The 17,296-nt window shown below is 42.8% G+C and overlaps 1 protein-coding gene across 4 annotated transcripts in view; it reads left to right on the forward strand.

Annotated features, from left to right (window-relative positions):
• The window catches only part of LOC137381430 (zinc finger CCHC domain-containing protein 2-like), a 62,611-nt gene that overhangs the window by 29,654 nt on the left and 15,661 nt on the right, over positions 1-17,296 (forward strand). For 3 of the 4 annotated variants that reach the window (XM_068054019.1, XM_068054044.1, XM_068054027.1), the window contains exons 6-10: positions 5,771-5,865; positions 6,998-7,081; positions 8,254-8,308; positions 9,177-9,309; positions 14,470-14,534. In XM_068054019.1, coding sequence (XP_067910120.1) covers positions 5,771-5,865; positions 6,998-7,081; positions 8,254-8,308; positions 9,177-9,309; positions 14,470-14,534 — 432 coding nt within the window. The remainder of the gene's footprint in view (positions 1-5,770; positions 5,866-6,997; positions 7,082-8,253; positions 8,309-9,176; positions 9,310-14,469; positions 14,535-17,296) is intronic. The other variant, XM_068054034.1, reaches the window with a different exon arrangement.

Raw genomic sequence — 17,296 nt, forward strand, 5'->3', positions numbered from 1 at the left:
CTGGGTAACTGTGTGTCCATGAGCACTGCTCTGATGGGTGTAGGAGCAGGTAACTGTGTGCCCATGAGCACTGCCCTGATGGGTGTAGGAGCAGGTGACTGTGTAACTGAGCAGCAAGGAGAGGGCACCGCAGGTAGGGGAAGTGGAGATTTGAACAGGCAGGCATATGTATGGTCCATCAGATCATTAGGCCAGGGGGTGAGACGCTCAGGATCCAGGGTTTGTGACACGTGACTGATGTCCAGCGCGCGGCCACCTCCATCCGAAGGTGCTTCCGGGCAATTGTTGGGCATAGTAAATGGCTCCATCTCATCAGCCAGTCCTTGCTGCCAGCGGAGAGTCTGTTGCCGCAGCCAGTCCAGTCTCCTCATGAATGCTGCCATTCCACTCTGCAGAACGGCCTGTTGTAGCTGGTACAATTGATCTGAAAGCAAGCGGTATTTTTCATTGTGGCTGAGGGGCCTTGGCTGTTCCTCTGTAATCACAATGGCAGCAGCCATGCCTGTCGTCGTTGGTGTCTGCGATGCATGCCAGCGACAATTGGGGGCGAGCCTGTCCAAAGGCAGACCCAGATGCCTCTGCACAACAACAGCATATTTGCAGGGCAACAAAGTCTGAATGGAGAAGATGCAGCTGCAGGTAGCCTGGCCATCATGTATCTGCAGTGTGTACTGTTTGGCGCCAGAAATCACAGTCACTGTGCCTTCATCCTGCTACATGCGGTGGCCCAGACAATGGAAATGTTTTCAGAGCAACTCACAACAGGGACTGGAGAACATGCGGTGGCCCAGATAACGGAAATGTTTTCAGAGCAACTCACAACAGGGACTTGAGAACATGCGGTGGCCCAGACAATGGAAATGTTTTCAGAGCAACTCACAACAGGGACTGGAGAACATGCGGTGGCCCAGATAACGGAAATGTTTTCAGAGCAACTTACAAAGGCAGAGCAGCTTACCTTGGAACAATCTCCTGTGTCAAATAAAAATGAAGCAAGTCTCCAAAACGAATAAATAATTCAGATAAAATGCGAGAAAATGCCCGACGAAACCTCCCCTCCTTCCACTTTCAAAAAGTCGCGCCGAAGCTTTGACGCATGCGCAGAGGCCAAACTGGCGCGTCGGCGAGGAAGACGAAATAACGCGATGACGTCATCTGCGCATGCGCACAACGGTCCTGGCAGGTCGGACCGCAGCGCATGCGCAGAGATGAGGAGACTGTGTGCGCATGCGCGTACCGCGTCGTATGCGCAAAGCGGTCCTGGTAAGCCGGACCGCAGCGCATGCGCAGGGGGCATGAGACCGTCTGCGCATGTGCGCACCGCGGCGCATCCTGATGACGTGTCCGATGAAGTAGCGTTGTCATGAATTACTTTGTTTAAACAATGGTACAACGATCGCAGATCTCCAGTCCTCTGGTACCTCGCCTGTATCCAGTGAGGGTTTGAAAATGATCCTCCGAGCATCTGCTATTTCCTCTCTGGCTTCCTTATACGTCCTGGGATACAATCCATCCGGCCCTGATGATTTATCCACTTTCACAGATGTCAGACCCTCTAGTACTTCCTCTCTCATGCTTATCGTATCTAATATTTCACACTCCTCTTCAACTACAATGTCTGCATCATCCCTCTCCTTTGTGTAGACAGACAAAATATTCATTAAGAACCCTGCCCACATCTACGCATAAGTTATCGTGTACATGTCTGATAGGCCATATTACTGTTTCATATTACTCTGAATTTACTCTATTTAAATTCTTCAATTTTTTTCCATGTGGCTGAATGAACTTGTGCTTTTCTGAATTTCATATAGTATCCATGCTGTAAGGAATTAAATCTCTCGTTTGCAGTGTTTCAAGTTAGTTGCTGTACTGGTAGGTGACCCTTTGACAATGAGAAGGGGAAATCTATAACTCTTCACTTGTGTTATGATAAGGACTGAGTTCTTGGTGTGAGCTACACCTAACGGACATGTTGTCTCCTAAGTGGTATTGGCAATTTAATTTAGTGGGTCTCACCTGGGCTATTGCACTTGCTCGTGTTGCCAGCAGGTTAAGAAAATTTATTTCTTTTTAAATCCAACGTCTTGACTCATTTTTGAAGTTTGGTGACATGTTGCTATGACTGATTATTTTCTCTTGGCCTATGTTTTTGTTGTGCTGGTCAGTTTTTGAATCTCTTCAGACTTATAAAGAGATTAGTGAGCTGGAAGGGGTGTCCTTATTTACTGATTACCTCATTTTTTGCATTTTAATTCCCCTTTCCTTTAGCTAGATTTTACATTGCTTTCTTGCTTTAGTTCATTTGCTATTTCTCTTCTGTCTTTAGCTGTATCTTTCTCGTCTAATTTTTGTTCCATTTTTTTTTTTGTAGTTTATTCTGCCTGTTAGCATCGACATTTCCAGCACTCTACTTTCAGCAACAGGCCTTTACATGACTTTAGAATTTGACTCGTTGCTATTTTTCTACAACTTGAGTTAAAATTAATGATGGTAGCCATTTTCCCCCCTCTTTGTTTCCCTCTCATCAGCTGCCCTTCGTCCATATTTGGTCTAAAACGCTTCTCGCGGTACATTTGAGCTTCTCTTCTGCACTGGTTGACTTGTAGGGTTCTTTGCCCAAGAGAAGATTCTCTAACTTTGGGTCTACTTCCTTAGGTGTAAGGAACATTCCAGCCTCTAAAATGGTCTTTTGCAGTCCTCTACATCTCCTCGGAGACTAAATAAGTACTTCCATCAATTATCCAGTTAAGGACTATACTTAAATTTGTCAGCCCAATAAGAGCTATGACCAAATTACACCGTCCTTGCATCGAGCTACTGCCAGGATAGTAGTAAGGAATTTCTCGGACATCTTGCATGCAGCTAAAATAGTATTGAGCAAATCAATTTTTAAAAAACTACAAATAGATGACTCTGCTTTCTTACACAAGTGGAAAATGTGAACTGTGCTGTAGCGTGCTTGCAAACTACTTCATACTGAGCTGTCTGACAGCCTTCCCTAATTTAGCAAGAAATGGTGAGAACTGCAATGCTTTTAATCTACCCTCAGGAGAGAACATAAGCTCCTTTTTAGGAGGGAAAGGATTAAAGTTGTTTCCACTATTTATATTTCAGATGCAAATGATTTCTGTAGTATTTTGTTAACTGTTGGCTGTCTGAAAGTATCTAAAGACACAAAAAAACTGAAGGGAAAACATTAGACCTTTAGCTGTCCTTTTTTTGGCTGTGTATAGAGGTTAATGTGTGGTAAGACTTTATTCTATAAAATAAACTCCACTTCTCTGCTTACTGGTTATCCCTATTGTCATGGTTAGAAATGAATGTTCTGGTGCTTATTGTAAGGCCTGAATCTTTAAATGCTACTCTATAAACTTGCTGGAAAAACAGTTGGCCAAAGCAAGATGCATACTACATGGGACCAGTTGAAAATGGGTCAGATGTAACATCAGATCACAAAATGCATTGTCATTGAAAGATGAGCTAAAAGTATAAGCATAGGAATGTACAGGACTGGAAAAGTTCAATTTCAGTCAATTTGGCTGGCCCCAGAGTTCAAAAGCACAATGCAGAATTCATTACCTATATGTCTCAATTGATTTTCTTGCCAAATGCCTGTCTAACATCCATTTAAAATTGCTGTTGTTACTGGCCTTGATTGCTGTCCTGGGAGGTCCATTCCAAATATGAATTTCTGGCTTGTGTGAAATAGTTATATTTGATCTGTCATTCACCATCCCTCTTCTGAGCTTCATCTATTTCACATTTTTCCTTTGGGTGGTGACTATCAATGCAGTTGAGGATCTTAAATACCTTGAATAAGATCCCATCTCTCTCTTCTCCAATGGAAACACATTCATCTCCCATAGTTCACTTGCCTAGTGCCAGGGATGGTAAAGGTAACAAAAACAGAATGCTGGAAATACTCAGCAGGTCAGGCAGCATCTTCAGCCCACCGAGAGAAACGAAGTTAAGCTTCAGGTTGTGACCTTTCATTAGAACAACACGCACACACGACTGACCATTCGCCTAGTTGCTCAATCTATCCAAGAATCCTCTGTGCACAATGAGCCTGCTCTTGTTTGCAACCCTTCTGCCCATCATCACCTCTGTCGTGTCATGATCAAACTTTTACTTCTACTTACTGCTTCCCACTTCCAAATCATAAATGTACAATGTGAGTAGCAATGGTCCAAGCACTGACACTTGAGCACCTAACTAGTCACTTTCCTCTGTTCTGTTATGCAGCTCATGGCAATGCACTTCAATAACTGCCATCCTTTTTCATACATTTCTACCTTTTTGACCAACCTGCTAAGTGGCACTAATTGATGAGCAGTGCCCACAAAGTCTCCTTTGTCCACAAGCTTTGGTACCTCCTTTAAAAAAAAAAAAAAAAAATTCTAACAAGTTTATCCAGAATCACTGCTGTGGCAAGTAGCATTCGTGCCATACAAGTGCCAGGCAATGACATCTTCAACAAGAGGGAATCTAACTATCTCCCCTTGACATTCAACAGCATTATCATCGCTGAAACCCCCACTATCAACATCCTAGGGGCTACCATTGACCAGAAACTGAACTGGAGCAGCTGCATAAATACTGTGGCCACAAGAGCAGGTCAGAGCCTGGGGATTCTGTGGCAAGTAACTCACCTCCTGACTCCTCAAAGTCTGTCCACCATCTACAAGGCAAAAGTCAGCAATGTGATGGAATCCTCTCCTCGAGTGCAGCTCGAACAACACTCAGGAAGTACAACACCATCCAGGACAAAGCAGTCCACTTAATGGGAACCCCATCCACCACTTAAAACATTCACTCCCTCTGCCACTGATACACAGCAGCAGTATGTACCATATACAAGATGCATGGCAGCAACTCACCATGCCTCCTTCAATAGCACCTTCCAAACCCAGGACCTCTACCAGCTAGAAGGACAAGGGCAGCAGATGCGTGGAAACACCACCATCTGCAAGTTCTCCTCCAAACCACACACCATCCTGACTTGGAAATATATTGCCGTTCCTTCACTGTCGCTGGATCAAAATCCTGGAACTCCCTCAGTACTGTGGGTATACCCGCACGAGGTGGACTGCAGTGGTTTAAGAAGGCCACCACCGTCTCGAGGGCAATTGGGGATTTGCAGCAAATGCTGGCCTTGCCAGTAGCGGCCATGTCCTATAAAACAAATAAATCTAAATCCTTCCCTCCTGTACTATGTAGCCACACATTTACCTGCCTAATCCTATGCTGCTTCTGCTATCCAACACAAAGTTCATGAATTGATTGGATTTTTAAAAAAATCTTTTGATAATCGTTCGTTCTGAATGGAAAGAGCAAACTGTCCTGTTGATTATCTTCAGTCAAAACGAAATGTAGACGTGCATCCTAAATGGCAGTCACCATGCACTTGAATGCACATTAGTCGAGCCCTCCAATCATTGTAAGCACATAGTATACCTGTTACTACAAAAACAGAGCTTGTACTTTGTAAAACTACAGCTTGAGGACTGTAAGTAGAAATGCCATCAGAAGGGGATTCTCGTTTCTAGTATTGTACCCTAATAGTTGCTTTGCAGAATGCTGAGATGGCTTTCTTGATGCTAATTTGAGGATCAATGCTGTGACCCTATGACACTATAACTAACTATAATTTAGACCAGATTAAGTGCTCATTCTGTATGCTGTATTTTGCTTCTGGTGTGGGATGTTGCCCAACTCTAATTGTCTAGTACATACACTAAAGTTATCTCTTATCTTTATCCATTAGGCAACTGTTTTCGTCTCCATCTCGAGCTTTCTTAAAAAGTGACCACGTTCGTGAATTCTTCTTTGGGAAGTCATCTGACTGCAGTCAGCATCTCAGTAAGTGACCAACGTTCTGCGGGATTGATGAAATACTTTAATAAAATAAACATATGGAGTATGTGCGTCTTCATCTGTTTCCTACAAGGAAAATTGTAAAATAAAATTCAACTTCATGGTTATTTTTTTAAATCTTGGGCTCCCTTTGATTCAGCTAGTTAAAACTGAGTTCTTTAAACTGGAAATCTGAAAAACAATGCTCGAAATCCACAGGTTAATCAGTACCTGTAAAGAGAAATGACTTCAGCATTTCAGGGGTAGCTCTTCATCAGAACAGAAAACTCAGAAAACTAAAAGTTAAGCAAGTACATTAGTAAAGTCAGGAGGCAGGGGCAGCAACAAGACACTCCAATCACAGACGAGGAGTTAATGATCTTCAAGTTGCTTAATGGAAAATTGTTGCATGACTATTCTACTTACTAAATTGCTCTGTTTAATCAGTATACCTGTTTTCCCTGATCTTTTTTTTTTACCGACCTTCCTAAAATGCTTGCTTGTCTTTGCTCTATGTTAAAGGCACTGAAAATAATGTCCCAAGACTTCACTGAGGCATAAAGAAAAAAACAGATGCCAAGCTAAAGGAGGAGATATTTGGTGGGGATGGCCAAGGAGCGGGAGTTAAGAGTTGGAAAGGTTTACGGTGGAATTCTAGAGCACTGGGGCTTAAGTTGATGAATGTAAGGCTGCCAGTGATGGGGTGAAGGAAGAGTGGGCATCTGAAGCTAGAGTCAGGAATGGAGAGTGAGTTTGTAGTACTGAAGGAAATCAAAAAGATGGGAAGGAGCAAGGCCATGAAAGGGAGTGGGGAGGATTTAAACATAGGATGGAAATTTTAAATAAAAACAAAGTGCTGGTAATATTCAGCAGGTCTGGTAGCATCTGTGGAGAGAGAAACCGAGCTAACATTTCATGTCGATGACCTTTCAACAGAACTGATGGGGGTGGAAGAAAAGCTGCTTGAATGAGAAACATCTCAATCTTTTCATTGCATACAAATTAGACTTTTTTTTACATTTTTGTATGAACCTCTAATTAGCTTGAATTACCATAATGGGCTTTATTGTTTCACTGGAGTATTATAAACATGGTAAGATGTTAGTTTTTTTTAAATTGCATCTAATTTCTCCTGCAGCAAATTTACAGCCAGTGTTAAAGTTGTCTAAATCTGCAGAACACTTCAAAGAAGACAGTTCTGAGGCTTCCAGCCAGGAAGAAGGTACATGGCTAGTTTACACACTGTGCTCCATGTGCTTTTTAACCCTTGCCCTGCTATTTAATTGGGAACTCTAAAGCGGCAATATTCAATAAGTGTCAGCAATTTGTAGTTCCTTCTAGCTGTACTAATAAAGAAACATTGCCTGACTTGTGGACTTTTTGTATCAAACGATTTACAACAATAGCTTTGTCCAGGTCAGATAGGTTGGGGAAGAAGCGCAGCCAAGTTGACCGCTGTTCTCTTAATTGGATTGTGGGGCCCTTGACATGAAAAGAGAACCATGCGGGGTACAATCAATGCAATGTAAAGTGGCTATTTTCAGTTAATAGTATTTGTTTCATTTTTTTAAAAAACACTTCTTTAACAAATCTCTTCTGGGTTTTTGTTCCTTTGAACTTGAGTCGGACATAAGAAGCAAATTGATGATGCAAATTTTTTTTGGTGTACCCCTTTTTCCTCCCACCTTAACCCCCACACATAAATCTGTAATTTGTCATAATTATGAATGCTTTGACATTTCTGGGTAGGTGAAGAATCCATTAAATACATGTATTTAGCTACATGGCAGTTGCCAGGTTATGCAGTTGAAGTTAATATTGTAGTTCATTTGATTAGCTGGTGATGCTGTTGCATGAAAAACATTAGTAGGTTCCAATTGCATTTTTAAAGGAAAGATGCTGAAGTTTTACTGTTTTTTTTTAAAAAGTAGAGCTGAGTCTTGTGATTGTGAATCTGTTCTGTCTCCACACCCATCACACATCAAACGTGGCAGTCTAGCTAGCTAACTCATGAGGTGAAGTTTAAAAATTGTGTGTCTGTGCTTTGAAATAAATGCAGCATTGAGCTCCTTTTACCATAAATTGTTCATTTCAGTGGTCTATCTTCTCTGCTCTCATCCAATGTTGTCAGTATCTATTGGTCATTTCTCATCCTGACTTTCCAGTCCTTCCAAGGCTTTTTTTGTGCAAGGGAGCAAGTACAAAATGCAATTTGAGGCTACCTGCTTTGTGATCAGAAAACTGAATTAAGAGCTACAGATAATATATTCCTGTCACCAGAAGAGCCTTTCATAATGGGGGAGGGAAATGGAAATTGGCCCTTCAGGATTAGTTATTTTAAGCTGCGACAATTTGGTACATCAATTATGAAGGTGACTTTTGATGTTTTTCTAGATGGACAACAAGCGATTCATCACAAGAAAAATGCGGGGAAATCTATAGGTTGCAGGTAAGTTTAAATCTAGATTTTTACACATCCTGATATATAGGAATGATTCTGGTTAGGGCTGAAGTCATTCTGGCAGCTCTGTAATTCAAAACAATGTTTGAAAGAAATTTTCTGAAATTTTAAACTTTTTTTTATCATCGTGGTTACTTGATTTTGTGTTTAATTTATTAATACTCCGGTACTTTGCCTATAGTAGGGATTTGTTGTACTGGTGGAATATTCGGTATGGTGTGTATACCAGTTTGATATAAACGCTGTACCTAAAAATTTGCTTTAGTAAAAATGTCCTGCATTTTAAACAAAATGGATTTATAAGCTGCAGAAAAACTATCTTCAGTTGTATGAATTGATTTTCTAATTGTTCTTCAAAAGGATGTATTTTAAACTTTTCAATGAAAATGTAAGAAAATTTGCATTATCACTGCTCCTAGTAACTTATTAACAAATGCTCAGTTGATGCCAAAATTCTGATCTTCGTTTACTCTTTTTATGTTTGTCTGTTTTAATATCTAAACTCTGGGTGAAACTTTCTTGCAATTTGTGCAACTCGCTGAGTCTTTTCTACTGTCTAGTAGCAGTAACTGGCTTTCTGTAGGATCAGCACGCTTTTTAAAATTTTATAATTTCGTAAATTCAGTAGAAATGGGGTTGGAAGCAGAGAAGGATAATATCTTTAAAAAAATATAAACCTGTAAGAGGCCTGAGGCTAAATTCAGTATTTATGATGTGTACCTCCACTGCCCAGTGCACTGAGTTGAAGGTTTTTTATTTACAGGAGATGTTGTCATAGTCCTGATACTGCAGGTCATGTTTCAAAATCATTCTGCTGTGGTTTTTCTTTTCCTGAATATTTCTATTCTCTTTACAGTGTCTCTGGTGTAAAATCTCTAGGGGTTGGTGTGAGCTTACAGCACTCTGAACAGAATGGTGTACTGGACTGGAGGAAAAGGAACTACAGCACAAAACGCAACACCGAGCACTGCACAGCTGTGATAGAACATGTGGGTGTGAAATTTTGCTTGACTAAATTCTTTATTCTTCTAAAGTGCTCATTGAACTCAAGATGCTGTAAGGCTATCTTTCATATCTGCACGATTACTATGTCCACAGGATGTGAGCATTGCTAGCAAGGCCAGCATTTGTTTTCCATCCCTAATTGTCCTTGAGAAGGTGGTTGTGAGCGGCTGCCTTTTTAACTGCTGTGGTCCATGTGGTGTAAGTACACCCACAGTGCTGTTAGGAAGGGAGTTCCAGGATTTTAACCTAGTGACTGTGAAGGAATGGTGATACTGTTCCAAGTCAGGATGGCGAGTGACTGGTGTTCCCATGCGCCTGCTGCCCTTGTCTTTTTTTTTGGGTGGTAGAGATTCGCAGATTTGGAAGGTGCTATTGAAGGAGGCTTGGCAAGTTGCTGCAGTGCATCTTGTAGATGGTACACGCTACTGCCAATGTGTGCTGGTGGTGCAGGGAGTGCACGTTCAAGGTCATAGAGTTATACAGCACAGAAACAGGCCCATCGTGTCTGTGCTGGCCAACAGGCACCTATCTATTCTAATCTCATGGTTGATAAGGCAGCGTAATCAAGCAAGCTACTTTGTCCTGGATGGTGTCGAGCTTCTTGAGTGTTGGAGCTGCACTCATCCAGGCAAGTGAGAAGTATTCCATCACACTCCTGACTTGTGCCTTGTAGATGGTGGATAGGGTTTGGGCAGTCAGGAGGTAAGTTAGTTGCTGCAGAATTCCCAGCCTCTGACCTCTTGTAGCTACAGTGTTTATATGGCTGGTCCAGTTAAGTTCAGTACATGCCTTTTCACCTCTGTCCTTCTCACCCTTGTTCCCCCTGAATTTTCTTTAAATTGAGTAATCTTATTTAGTGACTGAATTGTTTCTTTCCCTGGGGACACCTGTTTTTTTCAGGGCTATACAGTCAGTTGGTTACAACCGATTGGTTGCCATGAACTACAAGACTCATCAATGAGTGACTCCTGTTACTCAACTAGTGCTCAAATGTCCGCCTAGGGCACCTTGCCACACCAGAACTGGAAAGAGTACATATTGTAGTTACTGCTTATAAGGTTGAGCTCTTCAGGTTCCTAATCTTGGATGATGCTGTTTGATGAATTTTGGTGGACTGAAAGAGATCTAAAACTTCTAACAAGTACTGACATTTATTATTTTAAAGTGTTCTTGTCTTTCCCCCTCGTGCGCTTCTCACCGCACCACCACGAAACCTCCCAAGCTTGTTTGGATTGGGCTAAGTTTATTTTGAAAGTACTACTTCACTCTTATCCTCAGGCACACACTGTTCTGCCTCCCTTAGCAATGCTGCCATTCCAGACAGCATCCAGTGTTGCCAATGATGACAGAAAATGTCACACGTAATATCACTTCTTGTTTCATTTAAGAGCACCCACCCATATTTGATCAGATACTTCTGACCTCTGGTGGAAATGACAACTAGAAAATTTGACTCTAGCAAAGAAATGGGTGAAGATGTGCTTCAACTGATCCCGAAACTGATTTTCTGCCACTATCTGTCCCAGTACTGTCCAAAAACAGTTGAACCAGCAGTGGGAAACACTACCTAAATTGCACGATAGGAGCTAAACCAGTGTCTGCACTCCAGATTTAAATAAAAACAAGTCTTGCTATGTTTTGGCTTGAGGGCTGCAGTGTTCAGTGTGTCCTATGGCTTCTGTGTCTTCCTGCTGAACACCTTGTACCCAAAAATAGTCTACTTGAAAGCTATTTTGGAACATACACGGAATATTTCAAATCCCAAAAGTATGATTTGTATTGTGAAAACGATTATGCATAGTCCTAATGTTGAATTGAAAACTTGATTTTCCAAATGCTGCAAACTCCGCCCAGCATCTTGATGCTTGAAATTGATACCATATGCCAGCAAGGACTAGCTTCGATAGATTTCAGCATGGGACTTCTTGGAGTTGATTTTTCTCTTCATTTCCTCCCCAGCTTCCGTTGCTTACTGCTTACCAGTAAAACAATTCGAGATTTTTGGGTTTGAGCCTGGGTTTAACTATAAATGTAATATGAATGTTGGCACTGAGTTAAGAACTCTAATGTGAAATTATTCGGCAGTCTAGGACCCTGTGGTTTGTCTAACTTGGTTCAATTGTTGATTTTGGTGGGCACGACATGCAAGAGGGGAATGTCCTTAAGTTGTGGACCAGGATTTTATATTTGCTGGCCAAAAGCAAACATTACACCTGTAACATGAAGAAAAGCGTAAAGAGGGAGACTGGAAAAAAAATTGGTAAGGAGGTGGAATTGATAAGTAGGTATGTATATCTGGAAAATTGCATAGTGTTTGGCTGGACATACAAGGAAAAGGTGAAGAGGATGCATTGTCCTGGCTGGAAGTATTTCATCCTCTGCAGAAGAGACATGTATCATGGGATGTAAACACAGAGGCTGGGATGCAACTAGTAATTCGTTAAGGGGCAGCGTGTTGGAATCCGGTGCAAGTACTGAAGTAGAAGCTGGATGATTTGGAGTGTGCTGTGCAAGGGGAGATTAGTGAGAAGTGAGTTGAATGCTGTAGTAGCATGATGATCACATGTGTAACTAACTGAAGAACCCCTCCTAAAGAGCTAGAGCTCATCAAGTAGGCCTCATAGAAGGTCAAAGCTGTTGTTGTAATGACTAGATGGGTGTGGGAGCTGGTGGAAGGGTAGAGGAAGATGTCACAGTCTTGCGGTCTGTGACCGGCTTGTTTTATATTTAATTATTTGGTCTGGTGTAATATTGACCCATATAGATCAGTAGATTCCCAGTCTCTGCTCTATTCGTTAATGTTGGCTAGGGTGACTGCTATCGTTTACTCTGAGCAAAGGAAGGGGGATAGTCAGCCATGGATCCCATTCCTGATTAGCCAGACAGTGACCCTACTGGTGGGTGTGTATACACCTGATGAGGTTTTGGCCTGGTGCCCTCGCACTTAAATAGTCCATTTAAAAGCATAGAAAATAGGAGCAGGAGTAGGCCAATCGACCCGTCGAGCCTGCTCAGCCGTTCAAACAGATCATGGCTGATCATTACCTCTATGCCATTTTTCCCCACTATCCCCATATCCCTTGATAACATTAGTGTCCAGAAATCGGTTAATTTCTGTCCCTTGAACATGCTCAATGATTGCGATTCCATAGGTCTCTGGGGTAGAGAATTCCAAAAGATTCACCAGCCTCTGAGTGAAGAAATTCCTCCTTATCTCCGTCTTAAATGGCCTGCACCTATTCTGAGACTCTTGTCATCTGGTTCTAGACTCACCAGCCAGAGGAAACATCCTATCCATATCTACCCTGTCACGCCCTGTAAGAATTTTGTACGTTTCAATTAGATCACTTCTCATTCTTTGAAACTGTAGAGAATACAGGCCCACTTTCTGCAATCTCTCCTCATAAGACAATCCTGCCATCCCATGGATTAGTCTGGTGAACCTCTGTTGCACTCCCTCTATGGCAAGTATATCCTTCCTTAGGTAAGGAGATCAGAACTACACAATACTGCAGGTGCAGTCTCACCATGGCTCTATACAATTTCAGCAAGCCATCTTTACTCCTGTACTCAAATCCCCTTGCAATGAAGGCCAACATGCCATTTGCCTTCCTAATTGCTTGCTGCACCTACATACGAGCTTTTAGTGACTCATGAACAAGGGCACCCAGGTCCCTGTGGACATCGACACTTCTCAATCTCTCACCATTTAAGAAATACTGTGCCCTTCTGTTGTTTCTACCAAAGTGGATCAATTCACACTTATTCACATTATATTCCATCTGCCATGTTATTGCCCATTCATTTAGTCTGTCCAGGTCTGCTTGAAGCCTCCTTGCATCCTCCTCAGAGCTTGGATTCCCACCTAGTTTTGTGTCATCAGCAAATTTAGAAATATTACATTTTGTCTGCACACCCAAACCATTTATATAGATTGTGAACAGTTTATATGGATTGCGATGCTCGCTGTCTCGCCTCACATGAAGAATGGGGACTTCTGTGTGGTACCAGAAAACTGTTGTCTCGTAGGGCTATAATACCAAAATCAGTAAAATTGTTGCCCATCCTGCCTATAACTCTGTGCATCAGACTAGTTGCCAATGTGGATACAGTCTTGCATTGTTTGCTTGTATGTGTATTCTACAGGGCAGACCTAAAACATTTGACACAGTACAAAAGGAGGCCATTCGGCCCATTGTACCTGGTAGAACTATCCAATTAATCCCACTCCCCCACTCTTTCCCCTCAAATATTTATCTAATTCAGGCAGTGCATTCTAGATCACAACAACTCATGGGTATTTTAAAAAGTTTCCTCATATCGTCTCTGGTTCTTTTGCCAATCACGTTAAATCTGTGTCCACTGGTTGCTGACACTTCTGCCACTGGAAACACAAACTATCAAAACCATTCATGATTTTGAGCACCTCTATCAAATCTTATAACCTTCTCTGCTCTATGGAGAAAACCCCAGCTTTTCCACATAACTGAAGTCCCTCATTCTTGGTACTATTCTAGTAAATCTCCTCTGCAACGACTTCAAAGCCTTGACATCCTTCCAAATGTGTGGTGCCTAGAATTGAACACAACACTCCAGCTGAAGCCTAACTTGCTTGCTTTCATACTCTTCTTCCTTTTATTAATAAAGTCTAGGAATCCATATGCTTGCTTAATAGCCTTGTCAGCTTATCCTGTCATCTTGAAAGATTTGTGTACGTACACCCCCAGGTGTCTTTGTTCCTGCAACCTTAAGATTGTACCATTTAGTTCATAATGTAATGTAGAACTGCAAAAACGTTTAAGGAAAGAATTGTGCGTGGCTTTGTGTCACACTGTATAAAACATCCACAGGACATTCTAAACTGGCTTCAATTTACAGCAAATCCTTGGTACCATTTTGATTGACAGGTGTATAAAACATCCACAGGATGTTTTATACACCTGTCAATCAAAATGGTACCAAGGATTTGCTGTAAATTGAAGCCAGTTTAGAATGTCAGACTACAGAGTACACTGGAAAAAAAACAGCAGTTCTAATTAGACAGTCGTTCCTGTGTCTTAGCTGCTGCTAATTTTTATTAACTGTGTCTCCAGATATTTAAATGGATTCTAATTTTGCATTTTTTTCCCCTCCGTCCATTGTAGTGTTTGTCAGAAGATAAAAGAAATACTTCATCCGGGATTAAGAAGTTGAACACTCAGGCAGACGTGTATGTATTAGTAAAGATGCTGGAAGAGGGTTAAATGTTCTCTTGTTTTCTTTGTTTAAAGTATTTAAGAGAGGTTAAGAATTCCAACTTGAAGTTCCTGAGAGAGTCTGAGTTGGAATAGAATGGTGTAAGTCTTTATTTCAGTACGGAGAGGAGGAAAAGGCAAGTAGTAAGTTGGATTTCAACAACTGACTTTGGTGTCATCGTGCTGGGAAGCTGAAGTAACAGCCAAGTATCCTGGTCCTAATTGGTGGCCACAGACCTCTGCTGGATAATCATTAGATCAAAGTTGGCTGCACTACCCAACATGGTTTTAGGAGGCTTCTATTGCACTTGCTGTTTAAGCTTATCCATGAAGAATGGCACTGAGGTATTGGCTGATAGCTGCAATTCAACTATAATCCTTGAACATGAAATAGGAGCAGGAGTAGACCACCCGCCTCCCTCTACCTGGACCCCTCCCCCTGGCCACTTACCCGCTCTTGATCTCTTCATTGAAAACTGTCGGCAAGACATTGGTCATCTCAATTTCCCTGTCCCCCTCTGAACTTGAGGCACTCGGTGTTCTCAGGTCTAACCCCGACATGGTCATCGACCTGCAGACAAGGGTGCTGCTGTTGTTGTATGGCGTACCGACCTCTACCTTGCAGAAGCTCAACGCCAACTCACGGACACTTCTTCCTACCTCCCTCTGGACCATGACCCCACCACCGAACATCAAGCCACCGTCCAAAGGACTGTCACTGACCTCATTTCCTCTGGAGATCTTCCCCCTACAGCTTCCAACCTCATAGTCCCACAACCCCGGACAGCCCGCTTCTACCTCCTTCCCAAAATCCACAAACAGGACTGTCCCGGCAGACTCATTGTGTCAGCCTGCTCCTGCCCCACTGAACTTATTTCTTCCTTTCCTGACTCTATCTTTTCTCCACTGATCCAGCCTCTTCCCACCTACATCCGTGACTCTTCTGACGCCCTACGTCATTTTGACAATTTCCAGTTTCCTGGTCCCAACCACCGCCTCTTCACTATGGACGTCCAATCGCTCTACACCTCCATCCGCCACCTGGATGGTTTGAGGGCTCTCCACTTCTTCCTGGAACAGAGGCCCAACCAGTCCTCATCCACCACCACCCTCCTCCGCCTGGCTGAACTTGTTCTCGCATTGAACAACTTTTCCTTCAACTCCACGCACTTCCTTCAAGTCTCTATGGGTACCCGCATGGGTCAAAGTTATGCCTGTGTTTTTGTGGGATATGTCGAGCATTCTTTGTTCCAGTCCTACTCAGGCCCCCTCCCCCAACTCTCTTTCCGGTACATTGATGACTGTATTGGTGCCGTTTCCTGCTCCGCCCTGTACTGGAAAACTTTATCAACTTTGTTTCCAATTTCCACCCTTCTCTCACCTTTACATGGTCCATCTCTGAGACTTCCCTTCCCTTCTTCGACTTCTCTGTCTCCATCTCTGGGGATAGGTTGTCTACTAATATCCATTATAAGCCCACCGACTCCCACAGCTACCTCGACTACACTTCTTCACACCTTACCTCCTGTAAGGACTCCATTCCATTCTCCCAGTTTCTCCGTCTTCGACGCATCTGCTCTGATGATGCTACCTTCCATGATGGTGCTTCTGGTATGACCTTTTTCCTCAACTGAGGATTCCCCCTGACTGTTGTTGACAGGGCCCTCAACCGTTACTGGCCCATTTCCCGTACCTCTGCCCTCAACCCTTCCAGAACCGTGACAGGGTTCCCCTTGTCCACACTTTCCACCCCATCAGCCTCCATATCCAAAGGATCATCCTCCGCCATTTCCGCCACCTCCAGCGTGATGCCACTACCAAACGCATCTTCCCCTCCGTTCTCCTGTCAGCATTCTGAAGGGATCGTTCCCTCCGCGACACCCTGGTCCACTCCTTCATTACCCCCACCACCTCGTCCTCGTCCCCGTCCCATGGCACCTTCCCCTGCAATCGCAGGAGGTGTAATACCTGCCCATTTACCTCTTCTCTCCTCCGCTCAGTCCGCAAGCAGGACCCTGAGCTTCTGGTTGCTTGCCATTTCAACACTCCCCCCTGCTCTCATCTCTGTCCTGGGATTGCTGCAGTGTTCCAGTGAACATCAATGCAAGCTTGTGGAACAGCATCTCATCTACCGATTAGGCACACTACAGCCTACCGGACTGAACATTGAGTTCAATAATTTCAGAGCGTGACAGCCCCCCATTTTACTTTCATTTTTAGTTGTTGTTTCTTTTTTTCTTTCTTACATTTTTTACAACCTTTTTTTTGCATTTATTTCATTTCATCTTAGTTTGTTCAGTTTGCTCACCCATTGTTTTTTTTCATGTTTGCACTTGCTGCTGTTCAATATTCAGTCCGTTAACACCTTTTCTTTCCAATGCTTTGCCTTTCAACACACAATTAACATATTGTTTGCCTTTGCTCCATGACCTTTTGGTCAGCTATGGGGCCTTGTCCAATCTACACCTTCTCCTTTGTTATCTCTTGCCCCACCCCCTCCTCACTTGCTTATAACCTGTGACATTTTTAATATTGGTCAGTTCCGAAGAAGGACCACCGACCCGAAACATTAACTCTGCTTCTCTTTCTACAGATGCTGCCAGACCTGCTGAGTGGTTCCAGCATTTCTTGTTTTTATTTCAGATTTCCAGCATCCGCAGTATTTTGCTTTTCTATGCCCCCTTGATCCTACTCTGCCATTCAGTGCGATCATGGCTGATCATCTGTCTCCACTGTC

This window comes from Heterodontus francisci, chromosome 2 (assembly GCF_036365525.1).
Source record: "Heterodontus francisci isolate sHetFra1 chromosome 2, sHetFra1.hap1, whole genome shotgun sequence".
Classification (NCBI taxonomy): domain Eukaryota; kingdom Metazoa; phylum Chordata; class Chondrichthyes; order Heterodontiformes; family Heterodontidae; genus Heterodontus; species Heterodontus francisci.